The following is a 24,628-nucleotide window of genomic DNA, read 5'->3' on the forward strand; positions in this document are numbered from 1 at the left end:
TTAGCTAACTAGCTAACGAATGTTTTGAATTTTCAAAGCAGCTGTGAGGTTGAAAAATAAAAATAAAGAACCAAAATGATGATTTTATTTGTGAATAAAAATATAGATACCTTTCATATTTAGTTACATACACTATTGAGGCCAATAAAATTTAAAAACTGCTCATCGGACTACATGCTAATATTGACAAGCTAGCTCCTTAATAGACATATCTGTCATCTTTTGCAACCAACCACACGTCCTTTATTAATTTCCTCGTAGTTGCTGGTGTTCATTTTACAGGAACTTTTATTTTCATCACCTTTGTTTAATCACATCTCATATTATGCGCTATGTGCACGCCTCGGGTGTCGGAGGCACACTGGCGCCCGTAATACAAACGACAACCGCATAAAGTCAATGTTAGCGGCTACCAAGGTAAATAGATTGCGCTTATGTGAAGTGACCTGTAGCTTAGTGTTTACACAACATTCGAATAACACCCCCTTAAACTGTACACACACATGTATTAGTGTATTGGGTGTGTGTCCACACTGGCAAATCTTTACAGACTTAAGTTCATGTGACCACTTTAAAATACCTCAACCATAACTCAAGTGTGTGATTGCAGACACTGTTAAGTATTATGAATGCATAATACATTTGGGGTAGTGTTTTTTTTTTTTTAATGTATTTCTCCTGTTACACTGAATCCAACAACTATGTAGTAACCAAATAACATTTCTTTGATATCCTTGATATTCAAATAAAAGGTCCATGTTCTAATTCACTCCCAGGCTTCATAAATAAGACAATTCCAGGCACGAGTAGAACAGTGGTGTCATACTCAAAATACGACTGTACTAGTATGACATGCCACTGTCCCACAAGTGCGTCCCAGTCATTCTACTTTTGGGGTGAGTGTAACTACTATATCGACCTTAAGATGGACTTCAAGGATATCGTGTAAATGCTCAAACGGCTTTCAATTGGTTTTGAAGTATTGAAGCACTGAAGTATATGCTACAGGAAGCGCTTATCGTAACCGATTTACCGATGACTGAATGAATACTCAATTGTCTTAGTGCTGTATGTGCATGGTTACATTTCAAAGTTAATGATGTCATTTGTGCTTTTCTCCCCCGACTTTATCCCATCAGCTGATGTTGTCAAGGACAAGAGTCACGTGATGTATGAAGGCAAACACATACATTTCTCAGAGGTGGACAATAAGCCCTTGTGCTCGTACAGCCCAAAGCTCTGCAAGCAACGCAGACTCAATGGCTACGCTTTCTGCATACGGCATGTTCTGGAAGACAAGACGGCCCCCTTCAAGCAGTGTGAATATGTGGCCAAGTACAACAGCCAGCGGTGTACCAACCCCATCCCGAAGTCCGAGGATCGCAGGTGGGTAAACTCTAGTGCTACATACGGGAGCAATGTAGTACATATGTGTACTTAAAGGTATTCTACTTGTTGTTACAGGTACTGCAACAGCCACCTGCAGGTCCTCGGCTTCATCCCCAAGAAGGAGCGCAAGAAGAAACATGACGCTTTGGAAGAAATGCGTTCGCGGGCTCACCTGGACTCGGTGGCCCTCAACATCACGGTGCCCTCTTTACCTTTAGCTTCCAACGGTCTAAACGAACATCCGCCATCGCCGCCCTGTACGCGCCTGCTCGCCCTTCCCGATGGGGAACTCCTGGATCCGTTCGCCTTCTACGAGGACGACACGGACGGGGAGGAGATGGGTCCCCCTCGGAAAAGCAACGCCATCAAGAAGAAATTACAGAGCCGGCTGGTGCTGAACCAGAAAATCTGCCAGGACGCGGCGGACCGTTTCCAGACATCTGAGCACTTTAATCCCTCCCCCGTCCCCCGCGTCCACCCCTCGTCGCCGCTCACCACGCAACCCCCACGGCAGCAGTCAGGTCTTCTCCAGCCGCCCCCTCAGCAGGGTCTATTATGCAATCCAGCACCACCTCAGACGGTCAACTTCATGCCTCCTGGGATCACCGTCAGCGCATCAGCCAATCCCGCGCAGCCACCGGGTCCGTCACTAAGCAGGAAAACACCTTTGGCTTCCAATCACACGCTGGTCATGCGACCCAGCTCCTACTCGCCGTCGGCTCGCTGCCTGGTCAGGTTGCAGCATCTGGTGCAGCTTTGTGCCAAGAGACACCGAGAATACGGAGACCTCTTTCCTCATTTAGGTGCTTCACTCTCCTCACCAAATGTTAAGATCTTGGTGAGTTTTTTTTTTTGTCTAACAGATTTTCTTGCAGGTCTGGACTGGTCAGAGGACAGCGCCGATAATGACGACGACGATGAGGAAGTTGAAGCAGAGAGATTCGTTCCTGGCCTGAGCACTTGGAGACCGCAGCACGGGTCCGTAACATGACGTCAACACACAAATCCAGCTCACTAGCGGAAACTGATTGTGTCATCCCAAAATAGTTTGGAGGAGGACGCCGGCTCGTCGCGGAGAGCGCGACTGCTGAGGCTTTGCTCGTACCTGCAGCACAAGTACAAGCACATGTGCAGGCAGGAGAGGGCGAGTATCCGCCAAAGGAGGTACCGCTACGCCTTCCGCAAAGCCTTGGTGCACGCCGCCAGTAAGAACCCGGACTGCACCGGGCAGCTCATCCAGGAGTTGCGCGGTTCCTCTCAAAGCCCTTCAAGGTAGTCTCAAAAATGATTTTGCATTAAATCTCGACCGATCCAACCGATTTCATTTCTGCTTGCCTTAGTTCTGGATCAGAACGCCACCACGGCGAAGCAGCCACAAAAGCGCCCAACACAGACGCAGGGACGTGTACGGGTAGCACTCGAGGCCAACGCTGCGACAACAGAGCGCTGCCTTTCACCAAACACTGTTTTCAGCGTATCCTTTGAAAATTCAAAACAGCAAAATTTATGTTCACCTTAATCTCACCGGAAGATCTCCATCCTTCTTTTTCTTCCTTAACTGCTCTCTGTAGACATTCTGTTGAATCGCTCGCAGCAGCTATTTGCAAGCTGCACAGCCAAGTTCGCAGACGGTCAGCAGTGCTCCGTTCCTGTGTTCGACATCACGCATCAAACGCCACTCTGTGAAGAGCATGCCAAAAAAATGGTGCGTTTGTCGTCGCGCATGGTCTTCTCGGGTGTGGACCGCATCGTGTTTAAAGTTAGTTTTGCGCAGGATAATTTCCTACGCGGGGACTGCAATCGGCGAGTGCACCACCACCACCATCATCATCACCACCACCACCAGCAGCAACAGCACCAACGTAAGCCGCGCAAAAAGACCAAACCGCCGGCACTCACCAAAAAACACAAGAAGAAGAGGAGAGTGCCGCGGCGGCCGCAGAAACCCATTCCTCCCGCGTTGCCTCAGGGGTATCTGGGAATGCCGGCTATGAGCCTAGCGATGTCCACCCAGGCTAGCATCAGGTCCGCTTGAACCTGCAACATGACAACTTTGCATTCCACGCAGCTTCGTAACATAATCTTTTTTGGCAGGAGCCCCTCAACTCCAGAACTGAGTACGGACGAACTTCCGGATGACATCACCAATGAAATGGAAGACATTCCAAACGACCTCGAGCTCAATCAGGAGGATTTTTCTGACGTTCTACCGAGACTGCCTGATGATCTTCAGGATTTCGACTTGTTTGAAGGTGTCCTCACAAATTCAAGTCTAAATTTGTGATATGGCTTTTTTTTTTCTTCAATTTCAGTTGTAGTTAATTTGTTAACTAAAGTAATTTTGTTGTGTAGGCAAGAACGGAGAGTTGCTACCCACCACAGAGGAGGCTGAGGAGCTGGTGCGTGCCCTGCAGGCCATGGGGTCCTATCCGGACTCTCTAGTGTGCCTGACCTCCATAGGAGACCTCAACCCATCAGAAGGAGTGGACCACCGAGCCATGGCGGTCTTTCCCGGTGCGGTCCAGCCGGGTGGCATGGGGGACATCCTCCATAGTCGCCTCCAGACGGAGAACTTTGCTAGCCTGGAGCTGGAGGAGAACATACTGCAATCCACCGCGAGTCACTTCCCCCCCTCGCCGCCATCTCGGCCTACGGACCTGCCCCAAACGTCAGCTGCCGCCGCTGCCTTGGTTGCCCCCCCGACTGGCTCCCTGGCCACTCAGGCCCCCGACCGGACGTTTGCCCGCACGCGTCCCCCTCACATCCTGGCCAAGTCGGATGTGGCGGCGGCATCCCCCTACAGCGACCAAATACCCTCGCCCCAAGCCGGCCCCTTCCAGACAGATGCCCCTCTCCTGCTAGAACCTCCGCGCTCATCGTGGAACAACCTTCCCCTCGCCGACCCGGCGCAGTTCGGGAATCTCATAGCGTCGGAAAGTCATCTCATATCCACGTCGCTATCCACCCCCCCTGCCGGCAGCCACTCGGTCAACTCTGTGACGCTGCAGCCTCTGGCCGCGCTCTCGGCCCTGCCTCAGAGCGGCCTGACGGGCTTGACCGCGCCCCCGGCTCCCGCTTGCTCGTCCCCGCACGATCCCCTGACTTCCTTGCAGCCCAAGCAGCAGCTCCCGCAGTTCAGCGCGGCCTTCGGTCACCAGTTGGCCTCGCACAGTGGCATCCCCAACGACCTGCAGCCCAGCCACAGCTCCACGGCGCCGCCCGCCGGCTTCTCCATAGTTAGTGCCACCACTGCAAGTGCCAACGGCGCCTCCGCCCCTTTCACACAAAGTAACTGAGCGCAGGCGACGATGGAAAGCTGTCATTCATACACCATCCTCCATATCTCGTTCAAGGTCCATGGTGGATATCGAGAGTCTACTAGGTAACATCTAGTACTTTGCTAGTAGTACTAGCAAGGGACAGATGTCAACTAGTGCACAAATTCGCTTCACTAGGAAAATGTCGGTGTCCTACAAGTGAGATTTACTTTGCACCGGCGATAGCACACCCTGAGCCTTTGACTCGATGCGGTAATGGTGCACACATTGGATCATGATTTTGCACAACGCCAAGGGGTCTCAAAGACGTTGACGGAAGTACCTTGACTTATAAGCTAGTTAGCATTGAGTACCATGTCAACTAGTGAGAACAAAAAGCTTTCTCCCGAGCACATGCACCTTAAGATGGATATCTATTAAATGCTCAAATGGCTTTACGGAAAGCCGTTTGAGCATTTTCTTGCGGTTAGACTAGTTGTCTAGAAGTGGCACTACTCTTGGAAAGACGGTTGTTCTACTAGGTGTGCCAATTTGTATTACAAGTGAGGTTCTAAGTGTATTAGTGCATGAATCTGGATAGTTGGAAATCAAAGAGTTTCAAATTAAGCTCGCAAGTCAAGGTACTGCTGCATGTGGGTTTTGGTGCACTTGTTTGATGCCTTGAGATTTTGTCCGTTAGTCAAAGATTAGAAGTGAAGCTGACAGATGTGGCTGAATCCCGAAAAACTTTTTCCCTCTTTCAATCCTGAACAAGTCCCTCTCGCCTTTTGCTCAGCTGGCCACCGCATCGTTTTCATGTCCCACCTGTTTCATACACTGCTTGTTTAAAACAAACAAACAAACAAACAAAAAAACTTATATAGACACAGTCACCCAAATACTTTTAAAGCTGTTTTTATATTGTGTGTATGCTGTACATGTGCTCATTTATCGGTTTGCGCAGATTTTTCAAATAAATCTCTGACCTCACTGTGCGACCCACTTCACAAAAGGTTTTTAAATACTAAAGCAATAAATACATTGACGCCAGTGTTGCTGATATTCGAGTGGTTCCATGTAGCTTCGCCTGGTGAGTCCAGTGTGATAACAGTCGCAGGGACTTTAATGTCAAATTTCCGAGGTGCTGACTGCTCCTTTAACTCTCTGCTGAGTTTTAGATCTCATTGAACGTTCAAGGGTGTTCAGACTGCGGCCCGGGGGCCACTTCTGGCCAGCCGTACGTTTTTTATGCAAAGACAGAGAAATAAAAAAAATAGTAAAAAAATAAAAATAAAATCTTTTTATAACTCTCCAGTGGAATAAAGATAATTTAGTTTCAGAAGCAAAAAAATTGTTTGCTCCAATTTCCAATCTATATTAAAATCTGAATACCGTTTTTTTTAGACGAGTAGAGGCACATTTATTAAAAAATGTTCCCACTTTTCCTTAAACTATTGTATTTGCATTATCTTTATTATGAAGCTGTGAGGTAGCAATTTTCCAAAATGAATCAAATTGCAATTGTTTTTAGTATTTTAAGAATTGCAAAGTGGCACTCTGAGGACAAGTTTGAACACCTTTGCGTCACATGTACATCTGCATTAAAACTTCTCATTTGTCTCTCACCAGGGAGCTGTAGCACAGTGCCATTACTTGGCGTGTTTAAGAGGACTCGGTCAGTTTTTAAGCTTTTTTTTTTTTTTTTCGGGGTGAATAATCAGGATTTTAAATTAAGGAAAATAACAGTTGGGCAACTCTGGTGAGGCATTGTTGCGTATTGGGTGTATAGCGTTAACGGGCTCTATCCTGGGGTTTGTCAGTGAATTATTGAGTAGCAAATGGGCAGAAATAGTCACTTGCAATGTGTTCAGTGGAACGTGTAGAGTGTAGAACAAGTCTCATGTTTTTAAAATTGGTGATCAAACGGGTTGTAAAAGCTCTCTGGGCCATTGGGATGGATCGGTGTCTGTTTGCTGTGTATGTTGTCATGTTAAGTAGTCCAAGAATATTTTTTTAATAGCTATCAAAACCCCGGGAGAAACTCAGTGCATATGAAAAGGTATCGAAACAGGAATCTATTCATCCCCCCCTAATATTTAGTGGACGGACGTAGTTCAAGGTGGATTTGCACAGAAGTTAAAGGATTTAAGCCTGCCGTGTGTGTCACTGCATGTCTGTTCTGACGTGTTTTTTTTTAATATATAAATTTCCATTTTTGCTTGCTCGTTAGCAACTCTTCACGCTCATTGCCAGTTTCCAGCTGTGAGAAGGCCCAGTTCCTTCTCCTTTCCAAAGAGAACACACATCATTGTAGCTCCACCACAAACGCCTGCAGTGTTATTACATTAAGTGGAGAAAAACCTATCGTATCTATATATTATATTTGGATTGTTTCTTTGCCAGCTAAACAAGGTAATTTTGCTGTATCCTATCCACATTTAGCATGAGTAGTCGCCACGCCCAATTCACCTGACATGATGTAGAACAAAAACAAACAGTAGGCACCCGACCGCTTGCATTCAAAGATGGCTGACAAATTCCATATTCATTGAATGTACCGTCTTTTGGTTTTGAAAGCTAGGACGAGCGCAAATCTAGTCACCTTTTGTTAACGGTCCTTGTTTTATTTGTCTAAGGTATTTTTTGTATACAAAAGGTTTACATTTTTATGTCTATTTTTCTTGTGTACAAGTTATGTAATATGTGTACAAACACTGTATGTAATATCTGTATATAGTGTGACAAATTTGATCTTTTGTTTTTGGATGTATAAATAAAACTTGCTGTGAGGTATTTGCTGACAAAGAAATTATGGAGTTTTTAAAAAAAAAAAATTACCTAATCTAATTTACAGATTAATTGATCCAGTGTGCCACATAATTTGATGTTTTGCTAAAGCCAATAAAGTTTACTTAATTTTCTTAACTCAAAAACATTTTCATCTCTAACGTAAAGGTGAACAAATACTGAAGGACAATGTAATGTAAAACAGTCAAACATTCTCCCTGTAATTCATGTATTTATTGTTTTATTTATAATGTTGCGACAAAATAAAAAAATCTTGAAATTTCATTCAGGCAAAATAAAATTTCCATGAACCAAAATAGATAAAAAAAAAATATAATATTTGATTCATGGTATTTGCTTATCAAATTCAAGTCTGAACAGACGTGCAAAGAAAATCCAATCGGAAGTAATTTTAAATGAGCTCAGTTTGAATGAATGACAAAAATACATAAGATCTGTGCTAGATTTTTATTTCTGTCATAATCATTTGACAAAGTCCAATCAACCCAACATGAACAAACATGTCTATTGGAGTCATCACATAAAATGTACATTTGCTTTCCAGTGTTTACCGATTCTTTAAGACACATCACCAGACGTTGCTAGCGCTATTAAATAATACTGCTCCTCTGGGTTATAAAAATAGTTTGAAAGAAGAATATAGTTGTGCTAAGACATTATTAATCCTGGCCGTCACACTAAGCTTTATTGCCATGACACACGAAATGGGACGCGGAATGACAATAAAAGCGGCGGTGTAGGCGCGACAGAATATTGGTAGCCTCGGTAAGTACCACATACCGAATAAAAATCAGACAAAGTGCAACGCAAAAACATGAAAATGAGTCTATTGTGAGCATGTAAAAGGTGCAAGTCATAATAGAATTAGTTGAAATGTGTTCTCAAATGGCACGTTTCACTGGGGAGCAGAAAAAAAAAAAAAAAGAACAGTCAAGTCAGTCAACTGTAAATATTTGATTTTGAGGACCTAATTTAGTTTATCGACAAACACTGCGGCAAAACAACTATTTTAGTCCGAGCATCCAGCATTGTATCCTCAATGGGATTTTGATTTGAGCAAATGAAAGCTGCTCCTATTCTGTCCCAAAACTGCAACGTCACATCATCTGAGAATGATTCAAGTCAAGCCAACAATCAACACGTTTGGTCGTCCTGCTCAATGTGTGCTACAACGCATACGTGAAGTGGACCGACCACCGGGCGTCATACTGCTGCACTGTCACACGTACTCAACCACTGATAGTTTATGACGCGCTAATCCGTGGGGGTCCAAAATTTCAGAAAAAAAAAAATTGATTCCAGGGATTCAAGCGCAATTTAGACCTTTTTAACTTTATTAAACACACTAAATACCAATTAATTAATGATAAACATTTTTGAAAACTGTTACTGTGTTTCAGCCTTTTTTCAAGGTGACCCACAGCCCTGTACAGCACAAGGATAGCGCCGCCCCTGCACTGAACACATCGTCACATTCAGAATCAATATGGGCCGTCTGAAATAAGGTGGTTTGTTCACAAATCAAACTTTGCATGGAGGAGAAAGTTCAATATATATCTTTCTTTTGCTTCTAAAACCAATATATATATATATATATATGTATATATATATATATATATATACACAAAATTATTTGGGAAATGTACATAAATATTTGTTTCTATTGAGAAAAAAATATTTTTAACAGCATTGGATTTAATCAAAATGTTATTTTTCGTCTGAGCCTCAGACAGCAAAACAAAAAGACAATAAGTCGCATTTGCCGCTAGTTTGTTGTTTGGACCCCCCGTCTAGCGACTTTCTTATTTACTGCACGTGACGTCATCTCAAGTCACCTGCCTCCTTACTCGTCACTGACTGCACGCTCTCACATTTTCTTTCCACTGGCCCACATGTACTGCGCGTCTTCTGTTACTACCTTTGTGCGTTGTATGGCTACCCAAAAGGCATTTCTGTAAACTAGAAGTGCAGTCAGAGGAATTCGAAAAATCAAGCACGCTGGACTCCGACAGGAGAAAAGACTCCAAGTCAGTCATTCGGTAAAGCAGAAAAACAACTCGAAGAGATGGACTTTAGTATCGCATTGTAGCCTACGAAACGGGGAAACAATCAAGCCCGTGCAAAGTGCCGTTTCTTATACTTCTATTATGCAAACACAAACCTCTGTCCTCCTGTAAAAGTCAGCACTCCAAATGCAAGCGCACCTCTTTCTTAGTCTAAGGTTGGGATTCTCACGCGTTTTCCGCTGGGCACCAAAATGGCAAATTTGATTAGAACCCTGACCTTCACTGACTCAAGTAAAGGCGCATCTCAGAAATTTAGAAGATTATAGTAAAACTAAATTAAAGGGACCTGTCTAGAGGATTCCACTTTGTTGAAATGCACATAGGCGTAAGTGAACGATTGACCAAAACACACAAGACAGCAATGTACTCAGCCACAAAGAATCTCCAAAGCTCTTCGCTAATTGATGCCAGTCTGACGGTTAAAATAAAAAAAATAAAAAATAAATGAAATGACAGCATTTGTGTGTGAGAATAATCCAGAAAGGATGTTTGGTGTCACGTGGTGTGAAATGATGGACTTTGAATGTACACAAATCAAAGCATGATATACAGTCAGAAGGCAATCTCACATATGGCCGTTCTACTCTCAACATATTTATCTCACAACCAATATTATCTACAGTCTGCGTTTGGCCATCTGTACAAGCACATTATTATTATTATTATTACCATTATTATTTTGTTCTTGTATCTGTAGAAATGTACTTATTTACAAGTTTTTACAACCATCCTGTAGAGCTCATTTGACCTCCCAGAGGACCTTAAAAGCAGGATACCTGAGTTTTCCAAAAAAAACACGCACAAGCACACACATAGCACAGCTCCAAAGTAGGAGCTCAAGAGAGAAGAATGGCTTAGGTCCACTCTCCTGCCAACAAGAGCGCCCTCTAGTGGTGTGCGGGTGCGCTGGGAGGCTAATGAGTGATGGAGCGCAAATCCTATGACGGCTTGCAAGCCTTCATCCATGCGTCCACACCAAGGTGCTCAATTGTGCTTTTTTTATTTTTCTCAATGACTGGCAGGGGTCTGAGGCACGGAAAACCTGACATAGAGGACACAACAGGGGACAGATTTAGTCTCTTCAACAAGCAAGCGTTTGCCACAAAACTCACCTTTTGTCATTTGAAAATCCTAACTAGGGCTGAATGATTTGGAGAAATTATCTATGATTTTTTTCCCCCTCTTCAATCTTGCGATTCTTTTTACAAGTTCCTCTTCCCGTGTATTATTTTTAAAAAAACAAACAAATACATAAAGCGTTCACCACGACAACCACAGACAATTGAGCCTGATATCTGGTTTATGTGGGTTTTAAGATAGAAATGTACACGGTGTGTGTGTGTGTGTGTGTGTGTGTGTGTGTGTGTGTGTGTGTGTGTGTGTGTGTGTGTGTGTGTGTGTGTGTGTGTGTGCGTGCGCGCATGTGAGTCTATTACCTCTGAAGTCTCTGCAGCAGTTCAGCCACCAGCGAGTCACACACGCCCGGATGTATGTCTTCGGCTTCTAAAATGGCTTTCTGCAGCGCCTCGGCAGCCTCCGGCTTGCCATTGCTGGTCTCTCCTTTGGCTTTCAACTAAAATCACAGCAGCAGCATATTAATTCAGAAGCAGTCTTTTGTTTTTCTTTCAAATGGCTCCGTCTAGAATTGTTAATTACCTCAGAAAATAACGGAGAGAAGATGGATGATAAGCTCTGCGACATAGGCCTCTTTGGACTCTCCGGTTCTTGTAAGGTCTAAAAATAAAAATGATCCGCTCGTTAGAACTCCCTTTCATTGGTGTAAATTCAGAAAGGAATATACTGTTTATTTTAGCATAACCTTGACAAAAACAAGCAGGTTCCATGCAAGTACAGTGCATTCAGGAATTTAATTCGGACAAAAGTAGTCCTTTGGTGGTCTCTTGTGGCATTTACATGCAAATACAAGCTATTAATTACTCACAGACGTTTGTTTTTGTTGGCAGGGCCTGTGTCTCTGTGAATTTTCCACTTTGGAATATTTCCAAAATCCCACATTTCTCATCGAGGGTTGCCAGAAACTTTCAAGGAAATTTTTTTTCACGTTCTTACCGGTTGAATTTCCAGCTCGGGAGGCTGCATGGCCCCGTTCTGCATCTTATTCAGTTCCTTCTCCCTGATGGTGCCAAAGAACCAAGCATCACTGGCGGTGGTGTCTACTCCAGATGCTTGTCCTTGCGCCTCCCTGCAACGACACAGCGGGTCAGTTTGGCGCCCTCGTTTGGCCGCTATGAAGACGACGGCACCAAACACACTCGTCGGAGTCTCCGGAGCTGGACTCGTCTCGGGACTGCTCCGCTTTCCACCTCTTGTATCTGTCGATCAACTCGGTCAGATAGGATGTCTTTTTGGCGTGCCGTACGATCAGCTTGTGCTTCAGCAGTTCTTTGGCGGTTGGCCTCTGTGGAAAAATTAAGCAATGAGGATGTTACAAGAGTCAAACGTGCCGGTGTCGGTCGGGGAAAAGCGACCAACTTACAAAGCTAGGCTCTTTATTCAAACAGGCTTCCACAAACTCTTTCAGTGGTTTACTGTAACTTCCCTCCAGCGTCGGTGGGTTGTTCTTTGGGATGAGGAACAAGACCTTCATGGGATGGAGCTCCGAGTGGGGCGGCTCTCCTTTCGCCAGCTCGATCGCTGTTATGCCCAGCGACCAGATGTCTGCCTGCGCGGCCAAGATGCGGCGACAAGAAAAAGAAAAGAAAAAAAAAGGCACGTTCGAGTATTGACATGTAACGAGGTTGGCTGAAGCGGCACAAGTTTATTTGAGGGCGAGATGACAAAGCACCATGACTCATAGACATTATTCCCAAAATACGACAGTTTAGTCAAGGCACAAACAGAAAACAAGGATTAAATTGAATAAAAACCTCAAGCACTCCACCCATGAATTCTTTTGCCGTTTTGTTTTGCTACTAACTGATAAACAAGCAAATCCACCCATTCTAACCTTTGAATCATATGACGACTGTTTTATGACTTCGGGCGCCATCCAGAAAGGAGTCCCCACGAACGTGTTCCTTTTGATCTGAGTGTCAGTCAGCTGGCCCGCCACGCCAAAGTCGGCCAGTTTCACCTCGCCTTGTTCCGACAGCAACACGTTGGCAGCTGAAAATGAGACGATTGACCTTTACTGCTCTTGATGACATCATAAATTGAACTCAATATTGTGGATTAAAAGAGAACAGGTCTTTTCTGATGATGTTCAGCATTCAAGTCTGATGGCAGAATGACATATCTAGTTGTTAGCACTAGCATCAGCGCAAACGTGACCGTCGAGAGCCGTGTACGTGTTTATCGCAAGAGATGATGTCATAGCGCAGGAGGGTTCTGTTAATATTTAGCGCATTCTTCTTCAACTTTTAACCGTGGATTTGTATTTTCACCAAAGTGCGCTTCCTGCTTTCCATTTACGGCACACAGTTTTAATTAATCATCAACTTTCTCACCTTTGATATCTCTGTGAATTTTCTTTTCAGAGTGCAGATATTCGAGCCCCTTTAGGATTTCTCTCAAAATGGTGGCAATCTGAGTCTCATCCAAGGAGCCCGGCTCCAACTGCAAAACACGTTCAGTGACTTTACATTTGAAAAGCAAAATGGATGTGAAATGTTTTTGAAGACTGACTTACCAAATCAAGGGCCGACCCTCCGCCCAGATATTCCATAATAATCCATAATTTTGTTCCCTGAAAAAAACAGGAGAGGAATTTTGAGTGTTCACTCAATAAATATTTCAGGAGTGTGGACCGCCATTCTTTTTTAGCTTACATTTACAGACATATATTGCAGGATTATGCAAACCTTTATGAGGGCGTTTATTGAAGTGTGAGGGCTGGGCAGGTCTTGTTTCGGTTTTATTTATTTTTTTGTGGAGGAAAAGCGGGGCCAAGGTTCGACAATGAAATAGCAGGACTTCTTATCTAACATTAAGTAAGAGGCAAGGCAAGCACATACAATAGGTCATTTATGAAGGATAACTTGACTTGCACAAATTTGAATTGTGAGAACTCTCCGGCTTTATTTTGAAAGGTGAATCTGCACAAGGGCACCGAGCAACCCCTCCTAATCTACCAAAGATCTTTCTCCAGCTACGATGTTTCCCACCACTAGCATAGTGCATCCCCCAAAGACAACAAAAATATACCTACTTCCAAAAAGCCCCAATTCTCTCCTTCAGCCAGAGGAATAATTGACATAATGGAGTGCCATTACTCTCCGCGTTGCCCCTAAGTAGCCCACTAAATGCTATTAGAGGCACAGTAAGCATAATCGCACAATGTGAGAACGTAGTATAACAAGACGAAATATTTACAACCCACAACTGACCCTTTGTAGTTGCTGTGACTATGAGAGATGACCAAAATGCCAAAGATTTTTCTTTCCTTACATTGCAACATTTACCTGCATTTAAGTGTTTTCAACTTGAGCCTCATTTATTCGTATCTAGACGCATTCGTGCCCAACCACTTGAATTCCCCAAGGACGTGCCCGCTAAACCTGCAATATTTCTGAGAGCGGCATGCTCCAAGTTCAACGCCAGACGTTTCCGCTCGAGCTCACCTTGAGATAGGATCCAAAGTACTTGGTGATAAAAGGACTGTCGCACTGGCTGAGAACTGTAATTTCCTGTTGGATGTCCTCAATCTCATCCTCCGCTTCTTCCAGGTCAATTATTTTAATGGCCACCACCTTCTGTGTGCGATTGTCGATGCCTTTAAACACCTCGCCAAAAGAACCTTTGCCTATCCTCTCCAGCTTGGTGAAAAGCTCCTCTGGGTCAGCTTTGAGGTTCTGAGGGACGGGAAAAAATAAGTGTGAGAACATTCAAATAGTATTTTTCATTTTCAATTCGTGACCTAAGCATTTTAAGCTTCGACAATATCATAATACATTGCGTGTGCGTGTGTGTGTGTGTGTGGGGGGGGGGGGTGCTCTATTGACTCAACTAAATGGCTTATTTCCCCATAGAGCGCCAGAGTGGAATAGTGGACCTGAAGTGGGACACTCCCACTTCCTTTCCTACTATACAATCATTAGACCAAAAGATTACAGGTTCAGCAGCCATACATTTGAGCACAGCAATGAAAAGCTTTCGTTTTAGTGCTGCACGCAATATATATATAAAAAAAAGCAGAATGATAACACCACTGTCCAACGCATGCATGTCCAGTACTCGACCTAGCAGGTAAGACAGCCTGGAGCTCACAAAGCTAATTCCTCATGAGTGTCCATCCCAGGAGGACAGTTTCCTGTAAAAGAGCTAATGCATTGTAGGGGATGCTGGACGGCCAAGTTGTTGCTCTTGTAAAAAGTGCAGTTGGGGTGTGGTGTGTGTGTGGCTACTCAATTTGATAGCAATAGGACTTTACAACAAAGAACCTGGTCGGCGTAGAATAATGCGGCGCAGAAAGAAGACAAGCAAAAAACTATTCAAACATCGCTCATCCAGGTGAAAACAACGCTGAGCTGCTCCTCGGCTAAAACAACAAGTGCGCTGTGTACGTGCGCTGGGAATGTACTCACCATAGTCGCAGTCAGCACGTTTACAGCCACTGACTTGAGCTGGGTTAGATGCTCTCCCGGTGTGTGCCGCAAACACGCCACGCTATGCCGTCCGAAGGCCACGCCCTCACCACTAACTGCCAACTAATCTCCGCGTTATGATCCCACTGGCTGTAATGGAACCTGTGGCGGCGGCGGGTCACCATTTTCCCAAAACTCCTCATGATGTGTATTTGCTAAAATATCATAATTCGGAGAGGACAGATATGGATTTGGGCAGTCAATGGATGGATGATTATCTTGTTGAGCATCAATAAAATGTGGATGATTATTTGGCACTCACTTTTATCTATTTCTAATCTGTGAAGGGATATTCACAGATATCCCGTTATATAAAACACTGTGGCACACACTGTCCTGGCTGCCCGGTACAATATGTTTCAAGTGATAATTAAGCGAGAAGAAGGAAATTGCACAACTGCACTTTGTCTAACTGGGAAGTAACTGACTTTCAAAGTACAAAAAAAATCTATGCATAAAAAGGTACTACGAAATCTTAGCATCAAAAATAAAGTCTGGTTAAAGGACTCACGGCTACAGTATTTAGCGTAGTTTTTAACTAAGGCTATTATGTAAGGTTTTTCACGGTTTTCCCATTTTAAACAAGGCTACAAATCTTAGCAGCTGTTAGGATCACAATTTTTGTTTAATAGCAGAACTTCTGTGTCAATTTTCCATTCGGGATTATAAATGATAATAGTATGCAAGATCCTCCAAAGCTTCATTATATTGTTTTGAATTAATGAAAATATAAGGAGTATAAAGTTGGCTGTTTTGAGGAGGGATGTGTGCATACAGGTAAATATCGGAGCTTCAACTTCTGTATTGGGGTAAAGTACCATCTTGAGAAATTATGGTGCATACTAAGACACTGAAATATATATATATACCTTATGATATGATTAAAAGTAGCAATAGATAAAACAGTTTTCTTAATATTTGTGTAGATTATCAAAATATTCAAAACTGTGATGCAATCAACAAGATGAAATCGTGCAAACTATACTCTCATTCTAGCCAACGTAACCCTCATTTGTTAAATTTCTTGTTCTCCCCAGAAATCGCTCAAATGTGATATTGAGGGTAATGCTACTGAACATAAATACTTCCTAATCTGTCTTCTTTTCGCTCAAAGTGTATTATTGACTTCAGCACAAAAGAGGTTGTGTAAAAGCCGTATTTAGAGAAGTTCTGATGAAATGACATGACATTCTACAATTTCCATTAGTTTTAAGCCCTCACAATGTACAGAGTGCTAAGAAAGTCTGAATACAGTTGCAGCTTAGTAGTGACACTAGAGAAGAACCCCACAAGCAGCGAAAAATTCACTAAAATCATAATGTTTAGTTGTTGGATGTATGGAACTTACCTGAATCCCCGCAAGCCCACTTTGTATCGGGGAGTGAGCCATTGCGTCAAGTCAGCTAAGAAGACGGCTTTCCAACCTCGTTTAACAGCTTGCCTCTTCGGCGATGTGGTCGCTTTACCGACCCCTGTTTAAGACGACACGGGTCCGCAGTGCAGTCCGGGCGAAACTAGTCACGATATCGGAAGCAAAAGTTGTTTGATTTACAAGCTCGGGCTCGACTTGTGTCGCCTTGTACTTCGAACCGCGTCCCCCTTGCCTTCCGCAGTTAGCTAACGATTGCGACGCTAAGCTACTTCAACTGCTAGTTGACAAACAGTTCCAGTTTGCTTTAAATTCTGTCTCGGGGGTCCTGCGTGAGCTGTCGAAATATAGGCGAAATCATCCCTTTGTTAAAGCGGAATTCTGGCCTGAAAATATTCCCAAATGGTTTCCGAACATGCACTGTTATGTAGTTGTATCGTTAGTTGCTCTCAACACTTTTCTAGCTCCCTCGGCGCCATCTTTGTTAATGTCATTTTCATTTTGTGGGCATAGCCAATCGGAGTGAAGAACAGCGCGTTGTGTGGGTGACGTCAGCACCAGGTCAAGAACGTCACAGAAGAACACAAGTCGTGAGCAAAGTTAATTTTTGAGGCATTTTGAGAAAAACGTTTGAGTATTTATTCGTTGTATTGTATAAATGACAATGTATTGAATAACACGCTTAAGTATAATTGAAACTGTATTGTTCATATTGTACTGGGTGATGACACAATTTCCATTATAGCAATACGTTCTGTACATCAACACTTGTTTTTGGATGATGACATAATTTGTTGGATGGAAGTAATGTTTGATTTTTAAGGAAAATTTAACAAAAAAATAAGTAGATGCTCCCTTTGGTCATTAACAATCATGCAATGTTGCCCTTAATGATGACGCGCACGCACACAGACACAGACACAGACACAGACACAGACACACACACACACACACACACACACACACACACACACACACACACACACGCACTAAGACACAGACGCACGAAAGCAAGCATTTTACATAGCCTCATAGCTTCACACTGCTGCTTTTTTTTCACATTTGCGTTTGTTTGTTTTCCTCTTTCTCATCATCACTCTCAACAGAGTCTCTCTTAAAGTCCATTTTCTGTTTGGGGCCTCTGTCGTCATCCACATTTTTTCTGAACTGGGCCTCGATTTCGGTGGGATCCATGTAGGTGTAGAAGTATGCCATGATGGAGAAGATAAAACACACGGCAACCAAAAGCGAGGCGAAGAGGACATATTCCGCCCACTTTAAACAAGGAGGAATCATGTATCATCATCTCATCAGTCACTGTGTGATTATTATTTTTTTTATTACCTGTTCAGGAATCTTGGCAAGCTCGGCCACAATCAAAACGATGAAATTGCCAACGGCGACAGTAAGCAACCAGCCCGCTTGCAGCACCGCTTTCATGTTACTAGGCGCCTTGGAGACACAAATTATGGCACAGAAAGAACACAGCAGTGTAAAATGTTTGAAGAAAATGACTGGAAACATGCACAGAGGCCTACTAATAGAAAAGTAGTGCTTTGGTATCACCTTGTGACATCTATAGACTATTCAAATATTGTTTCAGTCATGGCAGGGCTTATTTACTGTTTTATATTGATGAGACGTGAGTACGCTACCTGTGAGTAAGAGAATTCCAGGCCTGTGACAGAAAACATGACCTCGCCCGCAGTGATGAAGAAGTACTGTGGAATCTGGAGGGCCATGTGAACAGAGTTGCGCTTGATGTCTTCAACTGCGCTAATAGCCTCGTGACACTAACAGAAAAATAAAATCATATGAAACACTAAAAATGAATGACGAGCCGAGTGTACAACAATGCACGTGGAAAACTCACAGAAGGTCCAAACGTGAACGTGCTGTGGATAAGGAAAGTGTACGAACTTCCGAATCCAAACTCCCTGCTATATTGGCACAACTCTGACCCGCTCCTGATGTTAAACGTGGTGCTGATCATTGCAAAAAAAAAAAAAATACGTTCATATATTAGCTGCAAAATTAAAATGATTGTTGTCAATAGGTGGGAACGTTTTAGTTTACTTACATTCCATTTTTAATTTGGGAATAGTTTGAATAATATTCTGGTTCAAGTAAAGTGGGGTCTGCTCCACCAATGGACACATTGACTGGTGTTAACATTCCGTTGATAAATCTGAAATAAAACCAATAAATGTATTGACAAATAGCCATCAAATTTTTACTGCACACATTTTCTAATTAATGTGCTTATATAATTTTCCAGTAAACATTGAACTGAATGCCAGCAGAACCATTTCTCCTTCCATATGAGTAATGTCCTATTAAAAAATAAATGTAATTTACCTGATTGCATTATTTCCTTGCTGCGGCTTGGCCTTCAGATCTTCAGTCTGAGACGAGGACACAGTGCACATTAATTCACGTCTCGATCGAATGGAATCGTACGGAACTCACCAACAGCCACTCTTGTGTGACATTTGAGGGAAGCAGAAGTGTCTGTCGTACTCCCTTGGTTAAGAAGAGCGGTCTTGTTACTCCTCCATGGCTCTCCACAGACACACTGATTTCTTCCTGTCCAAATGTTAAATACTGCTCGCTGGCCTGCCACACAACACAAATGCAGAATAAGAATAAAAACACGAATGAAATGGTCCCCCATTTTGGTGGCGTTTACTCAAAATAGCAGCTTCAACTCAAGATGGCTGACTAACTGCATACCTGATTTGGTGGGAGTTCCAACTGCACATTGTCAGGGAGGTTGACTTTGAGTGGCTGAGCCCCCATGTTTAAGAATTTCAACTGGCTCTGTGATGATGATGGGAATGTGGGAAGTGTTTTCTACGAAAAAAAAACCCAATTAAAAAAAAAAAAAAGAACAACACAAAATGTGCCTCAAAGTTAAAGGAGGTCACCAAACACGATTCATCTTCCACTTACGTCAATTTCAACCTGAACTAGAGCAGCGCAAACAAAGGCCAACGCTGCCAGAAACATCCCCACTGTCATTCTTTTCAGAGGCCTGATGAAACAAATACCATCATAAAAACTTAAGTGCAGAATATTGTTTGTGTCATCAATTAGTATATATATATATAAAAAATAATCCTACGTGAAGTTCAGGCCACATTTTTTGATGAGAGGGTAGATAACACTGTCCATGATGGGCACCAGGGTCAAGATCAGAACAGGGTTGACAGTCTTAAAATGAGAGTGAAAGTGAGGCGAGTGTAACACCTTCACACACACACACACACGCACGCACGCACGCACGCACGCACGCACGCACGCACGCACACACGCACACACGCACGCACACACACACACACACACACACACACACACACACACACACACACACACACACACACACACACACACACACACACACACACACACACACACACACACACACACACATTGACTTGACTCAGGCCTACCTGCATCTGATCAGGCTGGATGACGAGAGCTCCCTGAAGACACACACACGCACATCTTAGCACTCAACATATTGTGTCTCGGCATTTCAATATTTCTTAAGTAGTAAACTTACAAAGTTGCCATCCATGGTGGTGGCCTGCAAAGTCCACCTGGAGCCCTTAAAGACAAGACAAGTGTTTGGAAGGCGGCTGGTGAAACATTTGGAGCTTTAAGCCTTCATTGAAATACCTTCTGGTCAAACAGAGTCCAAAACATTGGAAGTGGAATGTAGAGGAAGAGAACCTTCAGCACCATCTTGACTTGAGCGATCAGCAGTTTCTACAGGGCAGGAAGGAAGAATCGGAGACGAATATCAAGCATAGCTGATAAGAAGAATATTTTAAAGTGAAAGCAAGAGAATTGAAGCCAAGCTTACATCATACTTCTCCTCCGCCCAGTCCATCCAGTGCTGCCTCTTGGGGAATCTGCTGCTTCTGTGCCTGTAGCGGTTTTTGATGGCAAACTGAAAGCAAAAGAAACAAAACTAAATTTGTTACCACGGCAGGAGCACTTGAAGAAAAACATTGAACAAAAGCAAACGGTAAAGAAAACCAAACAAACGTACACCGATGCATCGACAAACATCCATCATGATGTTTCCTTGGGGCTCTGCTTTGTAGTACATGCCACTGCCGATGATGAACACCACTGTGGGCGAGACATCACACATTATTATCTCTCTGTCTGTCTCTCAATCAATGGAAAAAAGAGATTATAATGTATGTGTTGTATTTCTAATAATACACACCCAGTGCAACCACCATGAGAGCAGCGGGGACTCCAAAGGCAAGTGGATAGCAGCTTTGCTTGGTGTGGATGCCACATTCTTGAGCTGCCACAAACACACGCAAACAAATGAGAAGTTGTCACCATGGACAATACATAATAATTTAGAAAAACTTCACTCCTCCAAGTATTTTTTAAATATAATTCTTAACAGTGATTATGACTGTGTTAGTGTAGGTTGACAAGAGTACAGTAAGTACAGTGATCTTGAAGTTTTTTTTTTTTTTTAGGCCTCAAGCTTTTTTTAAACGTTATGATATTGCATTTCCATCTATTTTCTGTGTAAAAGAAACTTTGCTTCTCTCACCTCTCAGAATGGGAGTGATGATGGTTGACAGGAGGCTGCCTCCATTGATGCACAGGTAAAACACAGAGAAAAACGTTCTTCTTTGTTTCTCCTGCACAGGACAATAGGATTGTAAATAATAATAATAATAAAAAGACAGTATTTGGGTTTCAAAACAGAAGCATGTTAAATGTTTTAAGTGGATTATTAGTTATTATTTACACACATAATGCTAATACCGTAATTTCCGGACTATAAGTCGCGCTTTTTTTCATAGTTTGGGTGGGGGGGCGACTTATACTCAGGAGCGACTTATATATGTTTTTTTTCACAAATTTTTACTTGATCATTAAGACATCACTTACAAGTATAGTTGACCACTTCCCATGTTATTTTTAGTATAGTTGATCACTTCACATGCTTTTATATCTTTATCTTGAACATATTCAAAACATAAAAAATAGAGAAAACATCAAATAAAGCAATTAACACTTTAAAGCGCCATATCCAAGTCCACTGTCTGCTGCATGTACACTTGCTCTATTTTTGCTCCTCTTATATTTATTATTATTATTTATTATTATTTGGCCCGTTCTCAGCTCTTTGTTTGTGTTTGTCACGTTAGCATACCTATTGTTTAGCCTGTTGTTGCTATTTAATGAATTGGAGTAACACCGATGGTTTTATAAACATGTTATTCATGTAATAGTTGTGCTTAATCACTCTATATGTTACGTCAGGCCCGTTCTCAGCTCTTTGTTTGTATTTGTCACATTAGCATACCTATCGTTTAGCCTGTTGTTGCTATTGTTTAGCCTGTTGTTGCTATTTCATGACTGTTTTTGGTGTGGGATTTTGTCCTATAAATTGCCCCCCAAAATGCGACTTATACTCCGGAGCGACTTATATATGGCTTTTTCACTTTTTGGGGCATTTTATGGCTGGTGCGACTTATACTCCGGAGCGACTTATAGTCCGGAAAATACGGTAGTCAAATGGGTTTTGTTTGTTTACCAGCCTTGCAAATACAGTGAAAAAAGCCAAACTACAGAAAAGACACATTTAAGGTGTCATTGTACCTCGACATGGTGCTGTCATGTACTCACCTGGTGATCACTGAACTGGTCCCCACCAAAGGCAGCCACGCAAGGTTTGATACCCCCAGTACCCAGAGCGATAAGGAAAAGACCCACCATTGACATTGCACTGTACGTCAACAAAAGTATGACATTCTCTTAAAAACAGGCTATCAACTGCCATATTTCAGATTTGAAAAATAGCATCAGAAGACACCCACACGTGGAAGGTCATGTTGTCGGGCGTCCCGTCCTTGTCGGAGTCTGTGATGTCGTGGATTGCGCTGACAGCCATGGTTACCTGACCCACTGCGTAGACAATGGACAGGTAGATGATGGTCCTGAGGGAGGAAGTTACAAATCCAATGAACTATAAGTCATGATTTAAAAGAGAGAAACCGTGGTCGGCAGCCACTCACTTGAATTTCCCCAGCCAGGAGTCGGCAACAATGGCGCCCAGAATCGGGGTGAGGTAGCATAGGGCGACAAAAGTGTGGTAGATGGAGGTGGCCAAGTCATCGTCCCAGCGCAGGAAATACTTAAAGTACAGCACCAGGACAGCTATGGAGAAGTGGGCAAAAAAACAATATTTTCAACAATTTTCCCAAATTTATAATCAACTGTGGATGTGTGACCCGTGTTTTGTCACATGGGCAAGAAATTAAGTCTCACCTCGCATGCCATAGTAGGAGAACCTCTCGCAGAACTCATTCACCACAATGAAAAATATGCTGAGTGGATAGCCACATACTGCTATGTCCTGCAAAAACGGAGAAGGTGCAATCACATGCCTCTTAACCATCAAGCTTGTTCCCTTTTCTGACATTTTTGTCAAGGCGGTCGTGGTTTTGAATTGGGGAGTGGAAGGCCCACTCTCTGCATGTTACATGAAGAATTCAACTCAGTCTGACAGAAAACATTCTTGTTCACCTTAGGAAATGAACTGCTGTCACAGTTTAAAGTCATTTTTCCTTCTGCCCGACATAAGTTCTGTTTTTTTCTGATACTATACAGGTGTTTTTAAATAGTCACACACTATGTGCAGTGGCCGTGGGAAACACCGTAGATATAATTTTAATACAATTGGCCAAAGTCTGTTATTTTAGTTGAAATAAATATTCTCCTGACGTCGATTTTAGTGTTTTTGCGCTTACAGGATACCGTATTGTGGTCAAAAGTATCGCGAGGTTTGATGTTTCTGCGCATGGTTTAAGATGGCTGACTAAAGAAGCAATGTCAGAGTAGCGTCCGTCCTCCGGATAAACAAAGACGCGTCAAGTAACTATCATTTTAACTGATGCATTTTATTGTTTGCTGCATTAACAAGCTGCGCTAAGCAGGGATGTATTTTTGATAGATTTTCTTGATAATTTTCCTCAGGTGTATCAACCATGGCTACCGGTGCTCAGGTGTGTTCGTTGTACAAGAGGATTCTCGTGCTGCATCGCTTTCTGCCGCTACATTTGAGAGCCCTGGGCGACAACTACGTGAAAGACGAGTTCAGAAGACACAAAAACGCTTCGCCTGATGAAGTGAAAAGCTTCATGAAAGAATGGGACAACTACAAGGACACTCTGCAGTCGCAAATTCTGGACTCGGTCAGGGACAAAAATGGCTCTGTGAAAATTGGCGTCGACCTTCCAGAGGAGAAACTGAAAGACTTCCAAGATGAACAGATTGGACAACTTTACGAGCTCCTGCTTGAATCCGCCAAATCTAAAAATCAGTTTAATATCCAAGAGGACAACAAATAAAGAGCCTTATTATGAATAGATCGTGACGAATAAGCAACAGCAATGCTGTTATAATTATGTGAAACCACAGTAACCCACATGGAAGTAACATGAGAGTGCTGAATTAATTTCAGCAAAGCGCAAACATTAAGGTTATTGTTAACTCTAGAAGTAAATAACCACGCATCAAATCAATGTACTGTAAACGTTTTTGTTCCTTATCTCTGAATATAAATGGTGCTTTGAGCCCCACCGCCAAATGACTTGGTTACCTCACGTCATATTCCGTGCTCATGTCCAATAAACGTGACATTCGTTCAGTTTTATTGTTATTACATAATACAACATACAAAGGGTAAAAATACAGTAATTTGATAGCCAACAAATATAGAGTACCCGCTGCCCCCAAATGATTTACTCATTTTTACTTCAGGAATCAACATCTAGGTGTAATAAATGTTTTACCTTTCCTTTACTCTTCCCTTTCTTAGGCTCCTTAAAATCTGCACCTAAAAACAACACGTATACGTTCAGTCAGATTTATGGCAGTTATAGACTCGCAAAACTCACCTGCCATGTCAACAATCTGCTTTCAATCTGGAGACCATTCACACTTGACTTGCCACAATGTATTCCTTCTTGATAATGCTTACTAGACATTCATACATCCTACATTCCTGCTGACTGTTACTTTTATGGTGGGCGGTAGCATGATATGATAACAGAGTCCCTGAAGCCTCCATAAAACACATTCTTAACAATA

General features: G+C 42.8%; 4 protein-coding genes across 6 annotated transcripts; 2 read left to right on the forward strand and 2 right to left on the reverse strand.

Annotated features, from left to right (window-relative positions):
• Nucleotides 1-1,168: 1,168 nt before the first annotated feature.
• On the forward strand, nucleotides 1,169-8,381 carry ino80da (INO80 complex subunit Da). The gene is made up of 9 exons (XM_049727477.1): nucleotides 1,169-1,386; nucleotides 1,465-2,192; nucleotides 2,265-2,367; nucleotides 2,437-2,661; nucleotides 2,730-2,863; nucleotides 2,961-3,094; nucleotides 3,164-3,414; nucleotides 3,484-3,641; nucleotides 3,742-8,381. Exons 1-9 carry the CDS (start codon nucleotides 1,169-1,171, stop codon nucleotides 4,683-4,685), a joined length of 2,895 nt encoding a protein of 964 aa, XP_049583434.1. The 3' UTR covers nucleotides 4,686-8,381.
• stk24a (serine/threonine kinase 24a (STE20 homolog, yeast)) lies at nucleotides 7,888-16,978 on the reverse strand. 2 transcript variants are annotated; one of them, XM_049727519.2, is made up of 11 exons: nucleotides 16,472-16,978; nucleotides 14,101-14,331; nucleotides 13,170-13,226; nucleotides 12,988-13,096; nucleotides 12,489-12,646; nucleotides 12,018-12,203; nucleotides 11,794-11,939; nucleotides 11,591-11,723; nucleotides 11,177-11,254; nucleotides 10,957-11,093; nucleotides 7,888-10,562 (listed from the first exon to the last, which is right to left on the reverse strand). In XM_049727519.2, the coding sequence occupies exons 1-11, from the start codon at nucleotides 16,511-16,513 to the stop codon at nucleotides 10,529-10,531; spliced, it is 1,311 nt and encodes a 436-aa protein (XP_049583476.1). In that variant the 5' UTR covers nucleotides 16,514-16,978; the 3' UTR covers nucleotides 7,888-10,528. The 2 variants fall into 2 exon arrangements, with proteins under 2 accessions (XP_049583476.1, XP_049583477.1); XM_049727520.2 differs by lacking the exon at nucleotides 16,472-16,978 and adding an exon at nucleotides 15,064-16,425.
• A 118-nt stretch (nucleotides 16,979-17,096) lies between these two features.
• Nucleotides 17,097-24,528, reverse strand: slc15a1a (solute carrier family 15 member 1a). The gene is made up of 23 exons (XM_049727494.2): nucleotides 24,436-24,528; nucleotides 24,331-24,374; nucleotides 22,805-22,892; nucleotides 22,552-22,693; nucleotides 22,354-22,473; nucleotides 22,163-22,262; nucleotides 21,078-21,168; nucleotides 20,733-20,816; nucleotides 20,550-20,632; nucleotides 20,361-20,447; nucleotides 20,174-20,263; nucleotides 20,058-20,102; nucleotides 19,945-19,977; nucleotides 19,617-19,705; nucleotides 19,445-19,526; nucleotides 19,226-19,345; nucleotides 18,962-19,108; nucleotides 18,851-18,897; nucleotides 18,573-18,680; nucleotides 18,366-18,477; nucleotides 18,148-18,285; nucleotides 17,837-17,944; nucleotides 17,097-17,767 (listed from the first exon to the last, which is right to left on the reverse strand). The coding sequence occupies exons 1-23, from the start codon at nucleotides 24,440-24,442 to the stop codon at nucleotides 17,549-17,551; spliced, it is 2,184 nt and encodes a 727-aa protein (XP_049583451.1). The 5' UTR covers nucleotides 24,443-24,528; the 3' UTR covers nucleotides 17,097-17,548.
• sdhaf3 (succinate dehydrogenase complex assembly factor 3) lies at nucleotides 23,285-24,185 on the forward strand. 2 transcript variants are annotated; one of them, XM_049727576.1, is made up of 2 exons: nucleotides 23,285-23,410; nucleotides 23,513-24,185. In XM_049727576.1, the coding sequence occupies exon 2, from the start codon at nucleotides 23,524-23,526 to the stop codon at nucleotides 23,884-23,886; it is 363 nt and encodes a 120-aa protein (XP_049583533.1). In that variant the 5' UTR covers nucleotides 23,285-23,410; nucleotides 23,513-23,523; the 3' UTR covers nucleotides 23,887-24,185. The 2 variants fall into 2 exon arrangements, with proteins under 2 accessions (XP_049583533.1, XP_049583534.1); XM_049727577.2 differs by having other exon boundaries at nucleotides 23,311-23,405.
• Nucleotides 24,529-24,628: the final 100 nt, after the last annotated feature.

This window comes from Syngnathus scovelli, chromosome 8 (genome assembly GCF_024217435.2).
Source record: "Syngnathus scovelli strain Florida chromosome 8, RoL_Ssco_1.2, whole genome shotgun sequence".
Lineage (NCBI taxonomy): Eukaryota > Metazoa > Chordata > Actinopteri > Syngnathiformes > Syngnathidae > Syngnathus > Syngnathus scovelli.